Here is a 24,756-nt window from a genome sequence, read left to right on the forward strand (position 1 = left end):
TCCTCCCGGCCCCCGCGCCAGCGCCGGCGCCAGCCCGTGTGTGGTCGCGGCTGCGCCGGGAGCCCGCCCGCAAACCCCACCCCCGCCCCCGCCCCGCGCCGAGCCGAGCCGCGCCGCGGCCCCCTCCCGCCGCAGCCCCCGGCCCCGCCAGCCGCACAGGCAGAGGCGCCGGGGGCGCAGCCCCTGAGCCCTCGCGAGCCCGGCGAGGCGGGAGCCTGAGAAAGCAGCCGCTGCCCGGCCGGGGAGCCGCACGCCGCAGCCGTCCCGCAGGGGCCCGGGGGCCAGAGGGCTCCTCCTCTCTCGGCACGAGGCTGCGGGCCCCGGGGCCGGGCAGGCAGGGGCAGGGCTCCCGGAGGGCCGGGCGGTGGCTCCGGGCAGCAGGCGCTGCGCTCCCGCGAGGGCTGTTGTGCGGGCGCTCGGGGTGAACGCGCGGGCGCCCGCCGCCTTTCGCCCCGGGACGGGGGGCCGAGACCTGGCCCGCGCTCCTCAGGGGGAAAGGGAGACTCAGCTGTGGTGCAGGCTGAGTCCGGGAGCGGCCGTCTGCACAGAGACGTGGCCATGGACGTGCAATAGCTACATGCAAGGCCCACTGCAGAGCCAGCTTGAAAGCCAAACGCCTTCCCTCCATCTTTGCAACCACATCACTGAGCCCCAGGCCAGTTTGGGGCTTCCAGAGTGGCTGTTGGGAGCATCACTTAGGCTGCCCCGTGACAACCGATTCATCTGCTAAAGGGGGGGGGGGGGGTTCTGTGGGCTGCCGGCAGCATCCTGCCCTGGGGGAATGGAGCCGCGCTGGCTTGTGCTGAGTTCATGCACAACTGTCGGCATCGGAATTTGCAGCTCTTCAAGGGCAGGTCAAGGATGGAACGGGAATGGATTTTCCTCCCTGGCAGAGGAATATCCAGTTACCAGATACTCGGATACCAAGGCAAACAAGGACCTTGCTCCCCAGAGCTGTCAACTTGGAAACCTCTCTACACCCATACATCTTTTTACAAGACTGTGAGCTCAGGAAACCAAGCACTGTTCATCTAAATCCAAGGGATAAATGCCATTGGCCTTCCCACTGTATCCCAGCCAGAAAAAAGAGCAGTGGGAGAAAAAATGTCTGGGGATGTTTTTACGTCAGCCATTTCCAGAACATTGCCCCAGCCCACCACTGCGCTCCTTCACAGCGAATGAGTGGAAGCAGATATTTTCCCCACCATTGCAAATTTTCCCGTTGACGTCTTTAAAGTGCAAGTTGCTATGGAAACCATTTTGTCTGTGTCCCATGTTCTCACCATGTACTCAGTAGGAAATGCTGAAGCAAAATGGCCTTTCTGTAAGCATGCAGGGTACAGAGGGAGAGAAGCCTTGCTGCAAGGAGCCTCTCCAGGTAAGACCCCACTCTGCAGAGAGGTCTCTGAGGTGTGTTTGCCCAGTGGAGAGAACAGATGAAGCCCATTGCAGTTATGAGAATTATAGCAAGGAAATGAAAATAGGCTCTGCCCAGTTCAACCCCTACACTGCTTTGTGTGGAAATATGTATAAATTCCAGCTGCTCTCTGATCAAAGCACCTTGATCAAAGCAAAACCAGCATAAGAAAGCCAGGGATTCATGTTTTACCCTTTTCATCACTGCCATGATGTTTCTAAACTCCAAAGCATGAAAACAACAGGCTTGTGGCATGCTGGACAGCTCTTTCTATCTTGTGTGCCCTGCTAGATCCAGCTCAGATGCATTCCACCTTTCCAACTAGGAAAACAGTGCTATAAAGCAAAGCCAATTGCACCCAGTTTGCTGCATATCTGGCTTACATGCATTTGGTCACATTCTTCTTCTTTGTCTATGCAGGGTACGTGATATAAGCTCATTGTGGTGTCAGTTATAAATCAAAATGTTGATTTGGATGAACAAAAGAATAGAAAATAGTCATTTTAATGAAGGCTGTAAAAACAGGGTATAAAACTAAGGTGATACCTTATTCCTCACCAGGACAGCTGAGGATGCGCGAGGACCCCATGCAGCAGCACTGACAAGTCAGCTCAGACAGTCCAGAAACACCGAAGGCAGAATAATAAAGGAGGTAGCTTAGCAAAAGGAACAGCCAGTGAGGAAAAGGCAAACCTAAGAAATATCTTCTAGCTTTCTCTATTGTTAATGTAAAATGTCAAGTCCTATTAGCATATTGAGTCAACTGCTGTAAAAGGAAGAGGACCTGTCTTCAAGGCTTCTTGTAAGCTGAGCATGAGTCCAGGATGGACATACCTGGGGAATGGAGCCTGCAGTCTCTCTCTGCTCTTTGACCAGTTCTTTTTTATGCCTGAAGGTACTTATCTTCCCAGCAGCATTGCAGAGATTTGACAAATGCCTGCAGCCTTCCGAAGCCATGTCTCCAGCTGGGATACACTTTTCCTGCATCAGAGAGTGGTGAGATCACAAAGGGCTGCAAGAAGGCTCACCCAGTGCAGACTGTGTCACCGCTAGACACTGTGTCCTCAAGCTCTTTGATCATTAGAAGACACCTGGGTGTGTATGGAGTTTCCCCAGTGTGATACTTGTGTAAACAGAAGCCACAGTCACTTCCATGAGCTGGTTATTCTTGTGGGAACACTGTGCGATGAGTGGTATGTCTTCCTTCCTGCCTCAGTCACCACATTGCCTCTTAAGGGGAAGATGTTTGTTGTCTGTGTGGCTGCCTGTTTGCCTACCACAGAAATCTTCTTAGCACTGACTTTCAGTGGAGCTAAAAACACTTATAGTTTCATAGTTGCATAGTTGGTAGGGTCAGAAGGGACCTGAGCAGATCATCAAGTCTGACCCCCTGCCATGGCAGGAGAAAGTACTGGGGTCAAATGACCCCGGCAAGGTGTTTGTCTAACCCCCTCTTAAAGACCCCCAGGGTAGGAGCCAACACCACTTCGCTTGGAAGTTGGTTCCAGATCCTATCTGCCCTGACTGTGAAGTAGTGCCTTCTAATGTCTAGTCTGAATCCCCCCTCTGCCAGCTTGTGACCGTTATTTCTAGTCACTCCAGGTAGTGCTCAGGGGAACAGGGACTCCCCCAATGCCTGCTGGTCCCCTCTGACTAATTTTTAACAGGCCACTAGATCTCCCCTCAGCCTTCTCTTGTGGAGGCTGAACAGGTTCAGGTCCCTTAGCCTTTCCTTATAGGGCCTGCCCTGCTGCCCCCTGATCATGTGGGTGGCTTCCTCTGGACCCTCTCAATGCTGTCCACAGCCCTCCTGAAGTGCGGCACCCAGAACTGGATGCAGTACTCCAACTGCAGCCTGACCAGTGCTGCATAGAGGGGGAGGATCACCTCCTTGGACCTGCTCGAGATGCATCTGTGGATGCATGACAAGGTGCGGTTGGCTTTCCTGACCATGTCCCCACACTGTCGGCCCATGTTCATTTTGGCATCAATAATGATTCCAAGATCCTTTTCTGCCTCTGCACTGACAAGAAGGGAGTTCCCCAGCCTGTAGGTCTGCTGCTGGTTCTTCCTCCCCAGATGCAGCACTTTGCACTTGTCAGTGTTGAAACCCATCCTGTCCTCATCTGCCCACCCCTGTAGCCTGTCTAGGTCCAATTGCAGCCTACTCCTCCCTTCTAGCATGCCCACATCCCCCCACATCTTTGTGTCGTCAGCAAATTTGAATAGGGTGCTTTTTACCCCCTCGTCCAAGTCACTGATGAAGATGTTGAACAGCGCAGGTCCGAGGACCGAGCCCTGGGGGACCCCACATCCCTCCAGGTCAAAAATAACCCGTCCACCACCACTCTCTGGGTGCGGCCCTCCAGCCAGTTAGTGACCCATTTGACTGTGTAGGTGTCGACGCCACAATTCCCTAGTTTTTTAATGAGAATGGGGTGAGAGACAGTGTCGAAGGCCTTCCTGAAGTCCAGAAAGACTACGTCCACTGCTACCCCTGCGTCTAAGGATTTTGTGACCTGGTCATAGAAGGCCACCAGGTTGGACTGACAGGACCTGCCTCTAATGAACCTGTGTTGGTTGCCCCTAAGCATAACCTCCCCTGCTGGCCCCTCGCGGACATGTGCCAAAATAATTTTCTCAAAAAGCTTACCTAGCATTGAGGTAAGACTGACTGGCCTATAGTTTCCTGGGTCCTCCTTCCTCCCTTTTTTGAAAATGGGAACCACATTGGCCCTTTTCCAGTCCTCTGGCACCACACCAGAGCACCATGAGTGCTGTAAAGCCGTGTCAGGGGTCCCGCAATGACCTCTGCTAATTCCCTCAGCACTCTGGGGTGGAGGTTGGCAGGACCAGCTGATTTAAATACGTCCAGTCCCTCCAGAAGTTCCCTGACTAGATCCTCACTGACCCTGGGCCTGGATGCGCCTCTCCTGGGGTCTGAGGGGGTCCCGGCAGACGGGCTGATCTGGTCCCTGCTCAGGAAAATGGAGGCAAAGAAATCGTTAAATAGGTTAGCCTTGTTGTCTGGTGCGACAACCAGATTTCAAAGTGTGTCTTGCAGAGGCGCCCATGTTACCTCGTACCTTCTTTTTGCCCCCTATGTATTTAAAAAAGGACTTCTTGTTGTCTTTGATCCGGGTAGCTAGTCCCAGTTCCATCTCCATCTTGGCCTTCCTGACCGCCCCCTGCAGCCCCGAGCAATGAAGCTATAGTGCTCCCTGGTGATGGCCCCTCCCTTCCATTGGGTATATGCCTCCCTTTTAGCTAGGAGACATTCCCATATGCTTTTGGTGAGCCATGGGGGCTTTTGCGCCCTCTTGCCCCCTTTGATCCGTGTTGGGATTACCTCCCGTTGGGCTTAGAGGATCGTCTCCTTAAGGAACAACTACTCTTCTTGGACACCCAACTCCCCTCCCCTCCCCTCCGGGACCTCAGTACTTCTCCAACTATTCTCCTTACCTCATTGAAATCTGCCCTCCTGAACTCCAGGGCTGCTGCCTTGCTGCAGGCTTTTGCCACCTTGCGCTGGATGGTGAATTCCAGCAGGTGATGATCGCTGTCGCCCAGGTGGTCTTAACATATTGAAATGTAAGGAAAGGTGTCCACCAACGTGCAGTGTGATCCTACCCTTCCTGTTTGTCAGGCCTAGGATGTAGATGGTCTAGTTCAACAATTAAGGATGAAGCTCAGACCAGGAACTGGTAGAACTAGGAGGTGGGTGGTCCAAAAATGGCATATTCCCAAGGGTCAGGAGCCAGAGACAGGAACTGAGGTACTAGCCAGGGACCAGGAGCCCAAGCCAACGGTCAGGATCCAATATGTCAGTCAGAAGTTAAAGACAGGATTTTGGTTACATGGATTCTGACAAATTTCACTGCTTGTTTATATTGCCCAAAGTCCAAGTAGAAACCAGTTGCAGGTATTTCCCTCATTTAGCTCAAGCAGTTAAATCATCTAATATAGCAAGCATTTCCAAACTGCCCATCCAGAACTGGGTTTTCTGGGGCATATTCCAAAGTGTCTATTGTTTGGAACCACACTTAGTTGTACACCTTTTTCCAAGGGAAGCACTTGTAAAATATGTTCTTCAGAGCTCCTGGACATTAGCAGTATAGGAGTTTGGAGTAGAGCGCAACAGAGGCATGACTCCAGGAACTGAAGGGAGTTTCTAGAATATGACAAAGGTATAGACTCTTTGGGTTACCTGTTCCATACATTAGAACCCCCTTCCCTCCACATATGTATGCATCATGCCCCACATTTCTGCCCACATCAACGTGTCTGAAGTGATGAAAGAGGGCTGGTGTAGGTAGAAATGTGAATGGGAAAGTGAGCTTAGGGGGCCTCATGGTTGGAGGGGAGGGGGCTACAATTGTACAAATGTGTGATGATCAGGGCTTGACTGAGAGTCCTGGCTGCATTAGCAAATTGGAAAGGTTGGATCTTGAACCAGTTGTGTAGAAGGATATGGCAAAATATAGGCACAGTCTGGACGTGTGAGTCAAAAGAATGGTGAGACAGAGATCAAGTCAAGCTCATGCGACTGAACGACAGGGAGGAGGGTGAGGCTGTTGACTATGATAGTGAAATGAGGGAAGAAGAACTTAGGGAAGAGTCTGTTTGGGCTAATCTGAATTTTAGTGATGGCTGGGTCTCTACAAGATGTCAGGGACAGGCTGAGATTTTAGTTTGGATGGAGGGACACAGGTGTAGTCTATGGAGAGACTCATCACCTGTAGGGTCATCAGCATAGCAGTGACAGTTAAAGTTGCATTCAAACTGAGGTCAGGCAGAGAAAGAGCATGTGGGAGAAAAGAAGAGGGGGCTAAGGACAGAACCCTGAGATATCTCTACTGGCAGAGCAACACCCAGATTCCCCAGGAGGGCAGGAAAGCATGAGGGACAGGGGTGAGGCTGTATCAGATCTGTTATGAATTCAGTCCAGCTGCTACCATTTTGCACTCTCTTCAGAATGGATGTGACTTCAAGCCTCCTACTGAAGGCACCTGGAGAGGAAGCATGAGACAATTTTGGAATCCTTAAGCAAGGCTTATGCACTCCTTAAATGCTGGTGAGGGGGTGTGCTCACAGCAGCAATATGGCTATTCACTGTTTTACTTCTAGTCACTTGTAGTTGCTAAGCAGCAATGGCTTTATGCTCCTGCTTCTGTTTGGTACTGGCAGAAAAATGCAAAGATACCCTTCAAGGCAATGAGAATCCCCATGTTTGTTTTACATCCAAGCTGGGGTGGGATGAGATAGGATGGGTAGATTCTGGAATTCTCTACCATCCCCTAAATTACAGCCTGGCTACCTTCTATTTTGCAAGGGAGGCCCTGGTCCCCATAGCACAGGGATCCAATAGGCTAGCAACCTCAAGGTTTGCTGTAAATCCCCAATTAGCACCCCAGCCACTTGCCTCAGAATTTGCAGGATAAGGTGGTGTCAAACCCACTGCAACACTCCTGGATCAGTCCCAACTTTGTTCTTTTCCAATATGTCCAATGAAAAGAATGAAAATCTACTGCCACATGGACTATAGGGCTGTTCAACTGGTCTTGATCCTCAGACAGCAGTTCCCTTTATCTGTCTCCTTGCTGTTGGAACTGGAACTTGGTAGCCCTGAGAAACTACCTCCAAAAAAAAATTCTCATCGAGGAATGCATTGAACCATTTGCCTTCCTTATCAAGAAGAAAGATGGCTTATTGCAGCTTGGTGTAGGCTAGTTGGCCCTAAATAGAATCAACACCTGGAATCAGTATATGTTGCACTTCATTAATGTGTTGCACTTGAGAGATTCCAGCTGGCAGAGATTTTCACCTTTGGCTTGCTTCAGCATTTACCCAATCAGGCCCAGCCTTGGACAACCATATCACTGGATTCTACATCAGTCCTGGTGATTGTAGCCCTATTAATTATGGTAACCATTTTACTCCTCACTGTGGGGCCTCTGACAGCTAGGAGGTAGCCCAGTCTTCCTGGAGCATACCTTCTGGATCCATGAACTTGCATTCTGGCAGATTCAGGGCCATAATTCATTTCCAGCATGCATCCTTCAACTTCATTAAAGTAAATCTGCACATTTCTTCAACTTATCTCTTCCAGGTGGACAGTAAGACTGAGCAGGTAAATTGGATCTTGTAAAAATATCTCAAGGTGCTTTGTCAGGAAAATGACTGAGTTTCCCTCCTGTCATTAACAAAATTCATGTACAAATAACTTAGATCACTAAATTTGCTGCTGGGAAGCATTGCTATGTAGTGAGCTTGGAGTGCCGATCCAATGGTTTCCTTCATGTCTTTCCTCACATCCCCACCCCCATGCCATTCCTGTAAGAACTGAAAATTATACTATTGGATTCAAGTATAGCTTGTGGGGGCACAGATTTCACCAAGGACCCTAGATAGCCTGGCAGTAAATGTAGAAGGGCAGGGGGACTTCTTTTGGAGAAACAACCTCCCTGACTTCAGGCTCCTGATCTCCAGGCAGCTGGCCAATGTAAAGATTGGGTGGGTAAAGATATTTTTTGTCTGAGGGGAGGGGATATACAGGTGTGTGGGTGGCTATATAGTTCTCTTAGTGAAATGTAACCTGAGGACAAACTCAGGGATTTGCTTTGGGTAGCTACACTGCTAATCTGGCTTGCAGTCTTGAGGAAATCTGGTTCATCTGCCCATTCCCTGGAACCATTGATGTGTTCCAGCAGATACTCCTGCAGCTGCTCCTGGAGGTGCTGAGGGATGGTGGCTCTACTTCTCCCTTGTAGAATAAATGGCCATGCCACTGGCTAATCAAAGACCTTTGCTTGCAGCAGAGCAGTTAAGTGCCCCATCTATTGTTCTGCAACATCTCCTTTCTCTACACCTTGTCCACCCTCAGCAAGGAAACATCAGCCGTTACCACAGTAGCCTGAAGAGATTTATAGTATGCCTTGAAGAAGCATCTCTTCCTACTAATGTACTTGGAGGACAGTTGTAGCAGGGCCTGGATAACTATGTGAGTCCTGTTACAGAGGACCCAAACCCTGTTATTAAGGGGCTGATAAACAGGAGAAAACAATGTAGCCCCTTTCAGAACCAAATTTTAGTGGCCCAGGCAACGACTTATACACAGGAATGCTGCTACAGAACAAGGTAAGAGACAATCCTAGAACCTGTAAAGAGAATAACTCTGATCAAGGGAGAAATAAACAGAGGGATTATAGCAGTGGTACTCCAGCTAATAAGGGGGGTGGGGGAAGCTACCTAATCAGAGGCTGCACTGAAGCCAAGCTCTGGACTAAATGAGCTACAGACTGCTAAATGGTGCAGAGGTTGCTGATGGGAGAGAAACTGAACCCAGGTGTGGACCTGCATCTGCCAGAGATGGCCAGAAGCAAATGAGGCTAAAAAGGGATAATCGAAAACTTCTGTGACAGAGAGAAAACTTAGGGATTAGCTGGTTGGCAGGGGTGGAGCTGGACCAGGATATAAACTGACTCCAGGAAAGGAGGTACATACTGGTCCAAGGTGCTAGGGTGGAAAGGACTCTTTGAAGAGTGAGTAAGCTCTGGCTTAGGTAGAGGGGCTGTTATCAGGGGGCATAGAAGTCTCCCTCAGTGGGTGAGTGTACCCAGATGGGTTACAAATTGTTGCTAAGAGCTATTTCTTTTCACCCAGAAGGGCATATTTTTGGTTTGTCCTTAATGGCTTATGAGGATTAGAGAGTTTCAGTGGGAGTGTACTGAGTAACTACTGGTGGTTTGAGTGGCTGTAGTGGGTGGTTTGGAGGCCATGTAATGGGGTGCCTGAGCACTCTACAGCTTGAGTTCCTGAATGGGTCAAGAATGTGAAGATGGCTGAGGCCAGAGAAAGGAGGCTAAGGCTGTAGCAAAATTAGAAAAAAATATAGATAAGGACATCAAAATGATCAAGATCCTAGATCAGTTGCCATACCAGGAAAAACCTAAAAGGCTAGGACTTGTCAGTTTTTGGAAAGTAGGAGGAAGGGGGTGGATATCATGGAAGCCTATAAAATCATGAAGGTTGTGAATAGAGAACTATTCACCAAGCCCCAGAACTAGGGGACACCTGCTGAAGTTGGTAGGTGATAGGTTTAAACCTAACAAGAGTACATTTTATGCAATGTGTAGATAATTTATGGAATTTGTTGCCACAGGAGGTGGTGAAGGCAGAGAGCAGAACCAGGCTTAAAAAGGGACAGGATAAACTAATGGCAGATGGATCTATTAATAGCTATTGAACAGAATGGTTGGAGACCCTTCCTCTGCCGTCTCTAACCCAGTAATTGGTGGATGCCAGGGAAGGTATTGAATAGGGGATGGATCACTTTGGAGATATCCAGTCCAATGCTTTCCCCTATAGCACCCACCCCTGCCACTGTCAGAGACTGGATATGGGGCTAGGTGAACCATTGACCTGTGCCAGTACAGCACTTATGCTCTTAAGGCTGAGGAGGCTGAAGACAGAAGAGCTGGAGACCAAGTGGTCAGAAACTAGTTCATTGAGCCTTCTGTTTCAAATACAAAGGCTGAGTAACAACAGTGAGGCATGGGTATGGTTATGGGGGAGACTGGAGGCAACGATTTGGGGCTAGTAGAACCACAATGGATGCCCCTAAGGCACAGTTAAGGCCAGCAGGCCATAACTGGTAACATTGGGTTATGGACTTACTACTCTAATAAGACAAGGACTTGGAGAACAATAGGGGCAGGTATGCTGAGAGGCAATTGGCCCAAGGTTAAAAAAGGCAGGGACAAAGTGAGAGTAGCACCAAAAGGACTAGAGGCACCTTGGGACCCATCCCACTCTGAAGCGGGTAATCTCTGTAACTTCATAATATTCCATCAAGGTGTGGCAGCGTAGGTTTGGCAGTTGCTTGAGAAATCTGGGTGAAAGTAGAAGAGGCTGGGGTAATTTCTCCATCAAGGAGTGCCATGGCCAACCCCTGAGGTGTACCTTGCTACAAGTCCCACCAGTGTAGTTTGATGTCCCAAACATGACTAATGCCATAAAATTGTCATCCATGTAGCTAGGTCCACAACTCTCCATTGAACAACATGTTTGATAGCCTTGCACACCTCCATGATATCAGCCCAGGCTACTGACTTAGTGACAACAAAACCTGGTTCCCAACTGAGTGTTGAGAGTCCATGGTGGCCAGCTTCTACAGCATGGTAGCCACCTTCTCATCAACAGAGAAGCTGATTTCCTCTTCAAATTGCTGCAGCACAACAGTGAGTTCAGTGTGCAACTAGAAGATGGCGGTGCATGTGACTGGATTTTGAAAAATGGGGTGCACATAGTGAGGTGCATCATCACATATGAAACAACACACATTTCTGCAGGTAAAAGGAACTAGAAACTTTACTAAAATGGTAGGGGCCTAGGGATTATTTTCCAGTTGGATACAAAAACAAATATAACTCTATTGGAATGAGAATGCTCTGCAAGGCTGTGAAATAGGAGTTGTATTACCAGGAGCAGCAGAATTGCAGCAGAAAGGCCAGCTCCATTAGTGGAACAGCAAGACTGTTAAAAAGGAAAGTGGGCTATTAATGTATGGAATGAAGAATTTAAAAGGAATCAAGTAGTTTTTGATAAGCCATGAAGTCAATTGACTCCCTTGCTGCTACCTGAATAGAAGTGCTGCTGCCATTGCCAAACAGTTGGTTTTAAACTTTGGGTAGAGCAGGAATCAAAGGGTGGGGGGTGCAACTACATCAGTGCATGCCTCCCTGTTGATCCACCCTTGAATTTGAACATCCAAATGTTCTGAAACCACTGCTGGTTTTACTTTGCATTAATCCCAACTGTTGGTGTGAGTCTGCTGTGCCCAGAAACTGCATTCCACAATGTTTGCATTATCTGAAGACTTCTATTAGCAGGCAATTCCTAGTCATTGGCCATTGGGCTTTTTCTGTATGTCCCATGTTCCATGTCCAAGGATGTCTAGCTCGGCTATGGGTTTTTCCTACTATTGCAAAGATACGCATGGTCTGGTGTATGAGGAGTAAAGAATCTATGCTTGGAAGGTATGGGGAAGGTGTTGGAGGCTGAGTGCAAGCATTCAAAAATGGCAGGGACTGAGAAATGGGCCAAAGTGGGGGTGGGAACACATGTTGTTGAGGAGGCTGGGCATCCCACAATGCCACTTGCCTGCATCCTCCAATTCATCCATTCTTTATGCTGAAGAGGTTACTCCCCACTGTGTGTTTTGTGCTCTGCCAGCTCAGCTGCTGCAGATGGGGATGTGTGCCACTTCCAGAGGCATAGAAGCCTGTATATGCTTCTTGAAAGACTTAGTAGATTCTTAGAAGACTTTAAAGTCATTGGTTACATCCTATAAGGGGCAGAGGCCTTGTCTACACTTGCTAATTCTGCTGGCAGGATTTCTCTTGCTACACTGCAGCTGCCAGCTTCAGCCTTCCACAGCACATGCAGGCTTCTATGCCTCGGTCAGTGGCACACATCCCCAGTTGCAGCAGTCTTTCAAGAAGCTTCCTCCTCCCTGCCCCTTCTCACCAGTTTCTTTTTTTTAAACAATGATTAATGAATCCAATGTATTAAATAACAGATTTGACATTCACAGATGCATTCAATCACCTAAAATATAAAGACAGATATTTATCTTCCATCAACAGTACTCTTAACCCACAGAAACTTCTAAGATGGCTGGCATGATAGTAACACTTTAATGTTTGGAAGCATCAGTTCCCCTTTTGCTGAAGCCTTTGCAAGATGGCATTTTTAAATCTAGGTTGTTTATCACTTGCATATGTATATTAGTAATAATGTTCTCTCAACAGCTGTCATGCTTCAAGCAAAGGAACTGGAGCAGCAAGTTTCTGTGACTTACTTGGGCCATGTGCAGACATTTATTGGGAGAGCAACAACATCCCCAGGAGAAACCATGTGTTTAGATGTTCAGTATTTTTTCTCTCAGAGCAAAAATTGCTGCTCCAAGAGAGAAATTACCTGGGGGGGGGGGGGGGCTTTGAATGCATCTGTTGATGTAAAGTACTTGCTGTAAATAGTTTCTTAAGTAAGATGCCTACATGACCTTTTCACCCTGGTGCAGATGGCACTGTGGGTCTGGCAGCAAGGTCACAGGCTGCTGCCTGCCTGATTCCCAGTCACCTTCGGTTTTATTGCATTGGGTGAGTGTTGTCCCCAGGTTAATGCTATAGTTGTTGCAGGTGTAGCTGTCTGAGCCTCAAGGACACTAGCCAGGCTCTGGGAGAGTCCCAGGGAGTCTGTGGAAGGAGAGAGCAGGAATGGCACAATAAAAACCACTTGTTTGGAGGCAGAGCCGGCCGTGCTGCTTGGGACACCTGCACTCGGATAGCCCCGCTGTAAAGAAGAGCCCCCCGTTTCCTGTGAGCTGCGCAGGAAGAAGGGGCTCTCGAGGGAGCCGCAGTCTCGGAGCCCGGGAGGAGGCGGCTCGAGGCTGCTGCTTCCAGCTCGGGGACATCCCAGCGCCAGCCCTGCACCTCGTGGCGCTTGGGCCGGGCGGGAGGGACCGGCGCCGGCCCCCGCCCCCGACGGCGGCTATAAGAGCGGGGCTGCGGCGGGGTGGCGGCGGCGGCGGGATGGGGATGCGGGCGGCGGCGCTGCTGGTGCTGCCGGCGGCGGCGCTGCTGTTGCTGGCGGCGCCGGAGCGCGGGGCCCCGCTGCTGCTGCTGCTCGTGCTGGTGGCGGCGGCCGCGCTGGGGCTGCGGCGCTGCTCGGGGCCCCTGGTGCTGCGGCGCGGCGCGGCCGTGGGCTGCGTCCCCGAGCCCGGCCCGAGCCCGCGCCCGCCCGCCCGCCGGGGCCGCAGCAGGGGCGACCTGCCGCCGCCCTACCCCAATGGCTGGTACCGGCTCCTCGACTCCCGCGACCTGCCGCCGGGCGCCGCGCGCAGCCTGGCCGTGCTGGGTGAGTGCCCGGCGCCGGCCGGCCGGCACCGCACCGCGCGCGCTGCGGGAGTGCGAGACCCCGCCGCTGCCCCCCGACCCCCGCAGCACCTTGCGCCAGACCCGCCCAGCCCGGTCCCGGTCCCGGTCCCGCCAGTGCTCGCCAGCCGAGAGCCCACCCAGGCCGCCCTTTTCCGCGCCGCTGGCCGCCGATGCGGCGGAGGACGCCGGGCTCGAAGAGGGCTTGGACGCTGGAGGAAGGGCGCGCCGGCAGAACCAGCCTGAGGGGAAAGGGTGCCCTGAGCGAGCTCCCTGGGCGGTGCTGCTGCAGGCGGGCGGGGGCGCAGGACCCCCCTGCCCGGCCTGGCTCCTCCTGAGCGCCTGCCTCGGCCCTTTGTTCCCCCGGCGGGCTGCGCCCAGGGACCTGCTGTGGTAGGGCAGGGATGTGCCCTGCCGCCGTCGGCGCCCAGCGCGGGGCCGGGGCCACCTGGGCTGAGCGCAGTGCAGGGGCGCTTCTGTGGAGGGCGTGGGGTGGGCCCCTGGGACGGGTGTGCGGAGCGGAGCTGAGCGGAGCCAGAGGCTGGGAAGGGAAAGTCTGTACAAGGGATAACAAGGTCTAACAGCCGTACACTCCAGGAAGGCCGATTTTAGACTAGGCATGTGAAAAAAGTTCTTTACAGTGGGAGCGTCCAGGGTGTGGAAGAGACTCCCCCGCCCCCAGCCGTGGTGCAAGCACCTACTCTGGACTCTTTCAAAAAACTTCTGGCTATTTTTCTTGCTGGGATCACTTGACCCCAGCTGACTTCCTGCCTATCGTGGGGGTGCTGGACTTGATGATCCCACGAGGTCCCTTCCAGGCCCTAATGTCTATGAAATCAAGGGAGGAGCAGAAAGTTGGAGTCAGCCAGGAGGTGGCGGGGCTGGCTCAGTTTGCCCCCTGAGGATCTTGGGGCGATGGGCAGGGGCACTGCCCTGCATGGCTGAGCTGGAGGTGCATGAGGGGACCCCATGGGGACAGGAAGCAGTGGCTAGGCTGGGCACCACTCCTCCTGCCAGGGGCAGGGCAGTGTGGTGTTTGGCATCCCCCAGACCATGGCACCTTGAGCAGTTGCCCACATTGGGCAGGGTGTTTGGCATCCCCCTGACCATGGCGCCTTGGGCAGTTTCCCATGTCACCCATCCCTAAGGCCAGCTCTCGCCATCAGTAGCTGTTGAGCACAGGAATGAGGGGCACATCTGAATTAGAATTTCCTAGACCTTAAATGCTGGAGGCTGAAAGTGAGAGAGTAGCAGTGGAAACCACCTTGTTCATACCCAGTCCCCTTTCCCCTTCAGCATCCACTCTCTGCCCGAGTGACACAGGATATCGGGGAAGATGGACCTATGGTCTGACCCAGTAAATGGCAATTCCTATGTTGTTCTAATGGGCAAGAGAAAAGTACAGGAAGTACTGTCCCAAGTTCTACCTGCAGGACTGTGCTACTACTCTGGGCTGTAGGTGGCCCTGAACTGGTCAGTGGAAGCTAAACTAGGGCACCTTAGCCCTGTTTTATTTGGGTTAAGATGCTCAGGTCTAGCTTCTAATTACTGTGGAGTAAGAGTGGGCAGAGTTACTGTGGAACAGCTTCATGGTAGGTCCCTGCAGTCTTGTAGTTTGCCATGTTTTGATTGTTGCTCATACCCTATATCTAGGGACTTACTGAATTTGTGGTGGAAGTGGAGTCACGGTGGCTCCTTTAATTTTGCAGGTTTCCCTGCACACCTCCCACCTCCTACTCGCTGCTGCCCAGGGAAGCGAAAGCTATGGTTTGAAAAACGACACCCTTTTTTCCTTCCTGCCAGTCAGCAGCAAGCAGCAGGGCCACCAGGACCCCATAGCCAATCCATGGCGGGAGGTAAAAATGATGCCATATTTAAAACCATGGTTTTTGTCTCCCCACTGATCAGGAGCGAGTGGCGGGGCCCCTCCATCAGTCAGCAGTGGGGAGGTGTGCAGTACCCCACTTCAGCTGCTCTGTTTCCTGTTCCCTGCCCTGTGCCTCTATTCAAGCTACTGCTCTGCTTTTCTGTCCTGTTTGCCATGGCATTGCCTGTACCTGCCTCAGTGTGCTGTGTGCCATGCACACAGGCTGCCATGCATCCCTGTAACCCTGGCCCTATACCAATCGAGACTGAACATTTGGCAACATAGCAACTATTATTAGCCTAAAGAAGGGGTGTGTCATGGCTGCAACAATTTCAAAGGAGCAAGCCTTGCAAACCTATTTAACTTGTCACTAGCACTAACTCACTTGTTTACAATAGATTCACTGATTTTAAAATATTCCCGATATTCATCAAAATCTTGCACACCAGTTTCTTAGATCATTTTGAACAAAACATTCCAGAAGGATGCCAAGCTGAAGGGCATGTTTTCTCATGCCCAGGTATAAATTATGTGCTTATTGGGCATCAATAAGACTTTCTACTAACCCTGTCTTTCTCTTACTCTTATGCTTTAATGCCCAGTTCTAGGGAATGTCCTAATCTTGGTACCACTTAAGCTTGAGTTAAACATGCTTTGAGTTTGGTTCACAATTTGGCATAAGTACGGATAAGGATCTGCCCCGCCATCCCCCACAAATGCATCACCAATTGTTTTATCCCACAGGCATATAACCAAGTTGACCAGATTGTGATTATGCCTGTACCGGTTTTCCATAATGGACTCTTTTTACCCAAAGTAGACTAAATAACTAGGAAAACATTAACCAGACCAATGTTTGATAATCATATTGAATTCCTGGTACCTAACCTAAAGATATTGTTCAATAAAATTTAAATATTTGTTTTCCCTCCCTCTGGGTTAGGTAAAAGGTATACAAGCCATGCAAGTACCAAACACTGGTTTGTACGTATGTCCAACACCTGAGTAAAATGGCTTTTCAAAGCTTATAAATAATGCAAAGAAGATTAATCCTGACTGAATCAAACTTCTACTGTGGCTTAAACACAACACTAAGGCAATATAGGTTACATAACAATAAGATTTTATTACTGTTTTGTGTGTTCACATGGTAATGGCACTTCTGGATTTCAGAATCGTAGCGATAAAGTGGCAACTGCTGATCCATTACACTGTGTATGTGTTATGTTTATTTAGCCTTTGTCTTGAGAGAGGAAAGAGGGGACAAAAATTTGATTTGTAGGTAATTATAGAAGTAAGGCAATGTAATGCTTTAAACAGCGCATTTCTTTCTTTTCATAACCAGGCTCTTGTTTCCAAACTTATAATATCACCAATCTTTTTGTTGCTAAAATACTAATTTTTTTTCAGAGTTGTAATGGGATAGGTGCCCCCAGGTGGCTGTGGCACTCCCTGGCAGTCGCTGTCTGCTCTGGCTCTAGGTACCCTCCCTCTACTCTCTCCTGCCGTGCCTTGATGTAAAGTTTGGAAAGAGAGGCTGCCCCAGGGCCCTAGAGCAAACTTCACAGTGAACTCCTGCCAGCAGATCTTATCAGATCCTCTTGGATTCATTCAATCCTCACTGTATAGGCCAGGAGGGACAATTTAAATTCAAGGGCTAATTGCAACTGCTGTACCTCCCCTACAGCCATGCCCATGCCTTGCAGGTGTTTTCAGTCATTACTTTAATAGGCACTTAGCCCAAACCACCAGACTACTTCAGACCTCCACTCCCAGACTCCATTTCCCAGCAGCCCCTGCCCATGTCACTGTGGCCAGTTTCCAGCAAAGACCCTACCAGCGGTGGGGCCATGACAGTGCCAGACCAGGGTTTCCATAGTGACTGGCTCCAGCAGTGCTGGCAGGATGTGCAACTGGGCAGGGAGCTGCTCTGGGGCTGGGATCTTGTGGCAGTGACTGTGGTCCGGAGTTTGGGGCAAAAACTGATCTGCTACTCTCATGCCCCAGGTAGGGGCATGCAGGCAGCAGATTATGGCTCTGCCCCAGCTCTGGACCACAGTCACTGTGACAGGATCCTAGCCCTGACCCTGGAGCAACATTCTGGCTGGCTGTGCACCCTGCCAGCACTGCTGGGCCCAGTCACCATGGAAACCCTGGCCCCAGCTGTTGTGGCCCTGCCACTGCTAGGGTCCCCATGGAAACTGGCTGCAGCAACATGGGCAGGGGCTGTTGGGAAATAGTCGGGCCAGATCCACCATTTTGCCCACCCCTGGCTTAGACCCACTGTACTGCGGCTGGCTTCTTGGGCTCCAGCCCCTGTCTAGCCCTCTCAGCTTTGGTATCTCTGGCCCCCGGGTCTGCCCCTCTCTGGGCTATAAGCTCAATCTTGCTTTGCTTTTCACAGGTGCTGGGCCCTTAACCCTGTCTGTCCTGTAGTTTTCTCTACTGGCTGGCCCTTGGCCCCGAGTCTCGCCCTCTAAGCTGTAATGCAGCTTGCACCCTGCTCCAGGATGGTACAGCCTCGTGTGCCTGCCTGGTACCCTGGGACCTCCACATCTCTGCTTTCTAGTCCCATCTGGTCCATCAGCTTAAACAAAATCAAAAGCAACACAAACTGTCCCACTCTGGTCATATACCCCTCAGGCCACCCAAGCCTTGCTTGCAGGGCTCCTGTCAGCTTGCAAGACCTCCCAGCAATCGTCTGCAGCCTCTCAGCTTAAGAGCTCTTTCCCCTCCAGCCAGCAGGGCCAGACTACCTGCCCTGGTTCAGCCCTGGGCTCCTGTCTCCCCAAGCTCTGTCCCTTTCAGGTCAGGTGGCCTCCTCAGCTGCCCATAGGTGCCTTCTGATTAGGCTTGCTGGCTTCACCCCCTGGTAGCTTGCTGCTGCTGTCTAGATGCTTTAGGAGTATCTTGACTCGACCCTGCTTGACTGTTGCAAGGTACTCCATTCTGCAGTGTGCCTTCCTAGCCTATGCTTTCTGCTGGCTGTCTATTTTTTTTTAGATTAACCCCTGCTGCTCTTTCCTCCTCAAAATAACAGGAGCCTTCTGGCATTCTTACAAGAGTGTTTGGTGCTGTTGTGATTTATATAAATAAAACAAATGTTTTCCTTATGAAATGTACAACCACAACACGCTCATTTTTTACATAAGGTGCTAGGCTATTCTTCCCTGGCCATCAAAGATGTCGTTTTTTGGTTGACTACATCACATTTTTGGCACTTATTTCCTCTCGGCATGCAGAGTTACAGCTACATATACCTGCTGTAACCATCAGGCCACAGATCATCCATTATCTACTCACATCCCTGGTGTTTCCTTTCACAACTCTTTCTATCAGCTTCTGGCAAGTAAGAATATAGAAACCTCCAATTTATGTGGGGGTGGCCCCACAAAATCAGCTTCTAGCAGAGCATATAGCTCAGCCTTTTGCTAAAGGTTTGGTGTTGGTAGGACTACACAGATTAAGCAATTGTTTCCATATTTATTTGTTTCCATATTTATTTGTGTCTGTTACTTCTAACTTTTGCTCTTTGTCTCCAGCATTCTTCTGAAAGTACATTGTGGACTAAATAAATATTATTTTTTTCTGGAGCTGCTCTAGTGTGAGCTGTTCAGAGCTTTCCCTTTGCACATAGGCAAACAATTTCTTTGTTGCTAAGGTGCATCTTAGTTTATAGGACTTTAGGAATGAATTCTATGGCAGTTCTTTTGTTGTCTGTACTTGTTTCATTGTGTCTGCCAATGCTGCTTCCCACCTCTGTAGTGCTGGCATCTCAGATCCAGTTTCTGATGACTGAAAGAGGGTATGGACATACTAAACTATGACGACATGCCTACCTTAAACATGAGGGAACATGGAGCCTTCCCCATTGTGAGCCCATGTCCTGATGATCTGTTGCAGCTGTTTTTAGATGTATGCTGTTTCCCACGGTAAGTGGAAGCTAAACCAGTAACTTAACTCCATTTCATTCAGGGGTAAATTTTGTTTTGGTTTAGTTTCCATTTACTGCTGGCTAGAATTGATTCCAAACACTTACTGTGCATTAAGCTGATTTAACAGATTCCTCGCAACCCATGGGGAGGAAACCAAGTTGGTATAATTGGGTTTTTTTGTGTGTGTTTGATATCCAAAGTTTATTGCCCTCTTCTGCTTAGCCAGAAAGTTGGCAATAAAAGGTGGACTGTGGGTGTTCCCTTCTAGACCAAAGGTAAGAGAAGAGGGAGGAGGTAGGAAACCCCCCCAAGAGATTTAAAAAGGAAAAATTTTCCCTAAAATAAAAGGGGGCATACTGAAAATCCATCTTTCTTTGTGGATAAAAGTTGAGAGAGAACAAAAATATATAGTTAAAAAATACCTTAAGGATAACAACATTTTGATCTGAATTCTTTTAAAACTGTGTAATATCTGCCACGAGTTGATTTTAAAATCAAATCTTTTCTTCCTTTCAGGGTTATGAGTTTAGAGGTATGTATTTTGCTATATACAACTTTTTCAAGAAGGTTCAGAGAACCTAAACCTTCTTATAGTTGCCTGATTTAACCCTTTTTAATGTTCTAATGATGTTGGCCATTTTCTAAAAAGATAGGCAAAGGGTGAACTTCCTTTTGGACCTGCTGGCCCTAACTTCTCCTAACTTCTTTGTAGTACTTCTTTACTTGTAGTTGTAGTTTCTTTACTTGTAGTTTACATGTTGCAGACATAATTCCCTGAAATCATCCAAGTCTACTGCATATGGTGCAAAGCTTGCATTCCTGTAGTTCACTACAAACTTATCCAGCTGCATAAGTGCTGTTTCTGGCACTTTTGCACACTTTGCAATCTTGTGCCATGTTCATTGTGGAGATACAAGATTCTTTGTACTAATTGAGTGTATGCGATAGGTTGTGCACTGGCCAGGCAGGTTTGTGGCTCTAAACATGTACCTGGGCAAGTGTAAATACCAAAATTGTTTAAGTGTGGTTTGTGGAATTTTTAATTTGTTGTGGCTTGTAGCTGGTATTCAACAAATACAGTTTACATACCACTTTTTAAGATGGTTTCCCCTTTTGTTCCTTGAAAATGTGCTAGTCACTGGTTTCTTTTCTGTTAAGCAACTACTAGTCAATATAAAGTTGGCTAATCTCAAGAAGCAGTACAAAGAGACCATACTGACTTCTTCCAATTAGTTCTTACAGCTCTTCAAAATCTGTCAAACTAAGAATGGGATATCCTTGGTCTCTGACTTCTGAAGAGTTAAAATTTGAAGAGAGAGAACTAAGAGGAGGATCAGCATTTACTTCAACACTGTTTCTCAGCTCCGCATTTTTAAAGGCCTTGTTACACAGTAACTTTAGGCAGCTTCTGGAGCTCTTAACCCCTGGACTGGCTGCACATTAATACCTTTTAAGTGGCTTAAAGCACTCATTGTTCATCTAAAAGTTACACCATTCCAGGGCAGCATTATCTGCAATCTGCCTAATTTTGCTCCTGTTCCATTAATTTATGGCCACTTTCCACAGCTTTTCCACCCAAGGTGAAGTTCTACAGCATCCCAGGGGGCAGTGAGACCTCCTGAGTCATGGTGAGTGGAGACAAAAGGGCACTGGGGGGCTGGGCACATCCAGCAGTGCAACTACCACATCCCCAGAGTGTCTGGCACCATGGTGCCTCCTAGTACTGCTTGGGCTGGCTCTGCTCAGAGTGAGCTGGTCCAAGATTTTTTGGGGGGGCAGGGGATCACCACCTCCCCACTGCTGCTCCAACTGGCTCTGTACCTGGTGGGAGAAAAGCAAGGTAGACCAAGTTGAGGTAGTGCCCCTCATACTCTTTGGTGCCGCCCTCCCGGCTTTGACTGGCTTGCTCTGCTCCCTGCTGGAGCAGAGCTGGGAACAGAGCTGGACTGAGTCGTGACCGGAGGCACCGTGGCCCGTGGCTGCCAGGTGCTCTGGGGCTGTAGCACTTGCTGTGCCCAGCAGGAGCAGTGAGCCTGTCCCCTAGCTCCTAATCCTGCCCCTGCTCACCAAGTTTCTAGTGGCAAGTCACAGTTGTGTAGGTGAGGGGAAGTCAGAGTTGGATCTAAGCCTAAGTGACTTGTTTAGCAGTGAATGAACTTTGAAATAAGTGCCTTGCTGAAACCTCAATAGTATAAAATGGGGCTAGTGATCAGGGATGGGGGTTGAAAACCTTTCCAGGTGCATTATTATTAAGATGTGAGACTCATCTCTGTGTGCATCTATCCTGCAAAGCCCTACTGAACAAGCTCTGTCATCTCATATATCAGAAACTACAGTCACTTTAAAACATCAGTGCACTACAGGTGTGCCACTGACCTGGCTTGATTATTACTGCTCCTATCTTTTGGCTGTTTTCAATTGCAGCTAGTTTCCTGCCATTCACAGTCCTTTGCCTTAAAGATGTTAAACAAAACTGTCTTAACTTGATAAAGTTGTATTGGTACCAGATCTATTGACTGGATAAGGTTTAGTCTTCACACATTCACTAGCTTGGAGACTCTATTCTGGATGGCGTGGTTTAGCATGGAAGTATTTGAAACAGATCCTGCCCTAAGGAACAGAAATGAGAACACTGAATTCAAAGGATATAAACACTGGATTTCTTATCACTAAAAAGTCTCACCCATGTGACTAAAAGCTTTCACAGCGTAACATCAAGAGAAACTGTTTCCAGGAAACCTGCTTTGTTACACAAGCTTGTGGGGCAAGTCTTAGGGAAAGCTACCTCTTTCCTGAGAAGAATGGAACCTGGACCAGAAACACAAATGTTGCAATTACCGGTACTTTAAAAACAGTTGCTATGTGCTGCTCACAGACAAAGCAGGCATTTGATCCCAATTAATAGAAATATAGTGTCTTCAGAGTAACATATAGTACAGTATTAACTTGTGTTAGAATGAAAAGCTTACTCTTTCACAATTATATGCACTCAGGAAGTCCACTAACTTGTTGTCTAGATGCCACTCCCTGTAAAAGTTGTCCAGAGGTGAAACCACCTTTTACTTGTTTTTGCTAGTACCTCAGGCAAGTCACAGAGCTAAAAAGGCTGGTCAGGAAAAGCAGAAAAAAACTGATTCTCTAGGTTAGATAGTTATGCAGAGGAATTCCAGGACTCTCTATGGACCATAGTCCTGAGCTCTCTGAACAGGGGAAAGGGAGGAAGGTCAGAAGACTGGACCATGACACTCCACTTACTCTGCCTAACAGCCCAAACAGATCCCAGACTATGACAGCTCTTCTCACAGGGTGATGCAACATCTTTGTTCTTATGGAGTTCTGTAAAGCATTGTGCTTTCGTACTACCATTACTGAGCTGTATCTGTCTGGCAGAGCTCAGTTCTGGGGGAATGGTTTACTGCAGAATGGCCCCTCAGCCCCTTGAGTCTCAGAATAACTCTTGCTTCCCAGTCCCTCCCTATACAAAATTTTGGAAGTCGCTAGAACATACATGCTGGTGTTGCAGTTTAGTCACACTCTCTGTTGAGCATTTCCATGGATCCAGTCCCTATTCATACCGCCCCTGCTCTCCCCAAGACAAAACGTAAGGTGTTTGTTGTGGGAGACTCCCTCCTGAGGGGGACAGAGGGGGCAATCTGCCGCCCCGACCCCTTAGTCCGGGAAGTCTGCTGCTTCCCGGGGGCCCGCATCTGGGACATTGCGGAGAGGATCCCAGAGCTCCTCAAACCCACAGACCACTATCCCATGCTCCTAATTCATGTGGGCACCAATGACACGGCTCGGAGCGCTCCCAGCCGGGTCATGAGGCGCTACAGGGATTTGGGAGCAGGGCTAAAGGGTCTGGGGGTACAGGTGGTGTTCTTGTCGATCCTCCCAGTCTCAGGCTATGGGCTGAGAAGGGAGAGGAGGATCCACGTGGTCAACCAAAGACTGCGGCGCTGGTGTCATCAGGAAGGCTTTGGCTTTCATGACCACAGCCCGCTCTTTGGCGAGAGAGGCAGCGAGCTGCTGGGAAGAGATGGCTTCTACCTCTCTCCCCTAGGGAGGAGGCTCTTCTCAGCCAGACTGGCTGACCTGCTCCACCGGGCTTTAAACTAAGCCTGCTGGGGGACGGGTGGACTACCGCCACTGCTGGCCCACTGAGCAATCCTTGCAAAGCCAGCAGGTCAAGGCACTTAAGGGAGCCCACCCCTGCCCCAGCCCTGGTAAAATCTGTGGGCAAGGAAGGAGCCCCCCAGGGGACACTTGCCTGTCTGTACACAAATGCCAGGAGCTTGGGGAATAAGCAGGAGGAACTCATCCTCCTGCTCAATGCAAATAATTATGATGTCAGAGGGATAACGGAGACCTGGTGGGACTCCACCCATGACTGGACCATGGGTATAGAAGGCTATACCCTGTACAGGAGGGATCGTGTAGAGAAAAGGGGCGGGGGTGTAGTTCTCTATGTTAAGGAAAGCTACACATCCCTGCAAGCCGATATTAGTGACCAGGGTGGACAACTGGAGACCCTCTGGGTTAAAATCCGTGGGGAACACAGCACAGGGGACACAATGGTGGGAGTCTACTACAGACCTCCCACCCAAAGTCCTGAGCTTGACCAGGAGTTTGCCCGGGAACTGGCTGAGGCAGCTTGCTCCAGGACCATGGTTGTCATGGGTGACTTCAATTACCCGGACATCTCATGGGAGGATTGCTCAGCAAAATCTGAGTGGTCGCAAAGCTTCCTCTCATGCATGGATGACCTCTACCTGACTCAAGAAGTCTATGGGCCAATGAAAGGCAAAGCACTGCTCGACCTGGTACTGGCTACTGGGGATGACCTAGGTGACGACCTAGTGATTGATGGGAAGCTAGGTGACAGCGACCACAAGCTGATCACCTTCACCATCCATCGAAAAGCTGGCAAGTCAGTCAGCAACACGGAAGTCCTTGACTTCAGGAAAGCCGACTTTGACAAGCTCAGGAGGCTTGTCAGTGAGGCCCTAAGGGACCATGACCACGGGGAGAGGGGAGTTCAAGAAGAGTGGTTGCTCCTCAAGGGAGCGATCCTCAAGGCACAAACTAAGTCTATTCCATCTCGGAGGAAAGGCAGCAAGAGGGCACAGCAGCCCCCCTGGCTCTCCAGGGACCTAGCAGACCTCCTGAGGCTAAAAAGAAAGGCCTACAAAGGATGGAGGATGGGAGTCACCTCCAAGGAGGATTATTCTGCACTGGTCCGGTCCTGTAGGGAGCATACCAGGAAAGCCAAGGCTGCAACTGAACTCCAACTAGCTTTGAGCATCAAGGACAATAGAAGTCCTTTTTCAGATACGTGGGGAGCCGGAGGAAAAGCAGGGGCAACGTTGGACCCCTGCTGAACCAGATGGGGCAACTGACAACTGACGCCCAGGAAAAAGCCAACCTATTAAATAGGTACTTTGCGTCGGTCTTTCATCAGTCCCATGGGACGCCCGTGCCCGCTATGGGACAGGGAAATCCGGGTGAGGGTGATCCCCTGCCCTCCATTAATGCTGACTTCATGAAGGAACATCTTGAGAAGCTGGATACCTTCAAGTCAGCCAGCCCTGACAATCTTCACCC

The 24,756-nt window shown here is 49.7% G+C and overlaps 1 protein-coding gene across 2 annotated transcripts in view; it reads left to right on the plus strand.

Annotated features, from left to right (window-relative positions):
* Positions 1-8,913: 8,913 nt before the first annotated feature.
* The window catches only part of LOC102565749 (cholesterol 7-desaturase nvd), a 53,262-nt gene continuing 37,419 nt past the window's right edge, over positions 8,914-24,756 (plus strand). Inside the window, exons 1-3 of one of the 2 annotated variants that reach the window (XM_059715443.1) lie at positions 8,914-8,958; positions 10,452-10,767; positions 12,619-13,336. In XM_059715443.1, the coding sequence (XP_059571426.1) occupies positions 13,012-13,336 (325 nt within the window). In that variant the 5' untranslated portion in view covers positions 8,914-8,958; positions 10,452-10,767; positions 12,619-13,011. Of the gene's footprint in view, positions 8,959-10,451; positions 10,768-12,433; positions 13,337-24,756 lie in introns of those variants that run through there. The other variant, XM_019500942.2, reaches the window with a different exon arrangement.

This window comes from Alligator mississippiensis, chromosome 12 (genome assembly GCF_030867095.1).
Source record: "Alligator mississippiensis isolate rAllMis1 chromosome 12, rAllMis1, whole genome shotgun sequence".
NCBI classification, from domain to species: domain Eukaryota; kingdom Metazoa; phylum Chordata; order Crocodylia; family Alligatoridae; genus Alligator; species Alligator mississippiensis.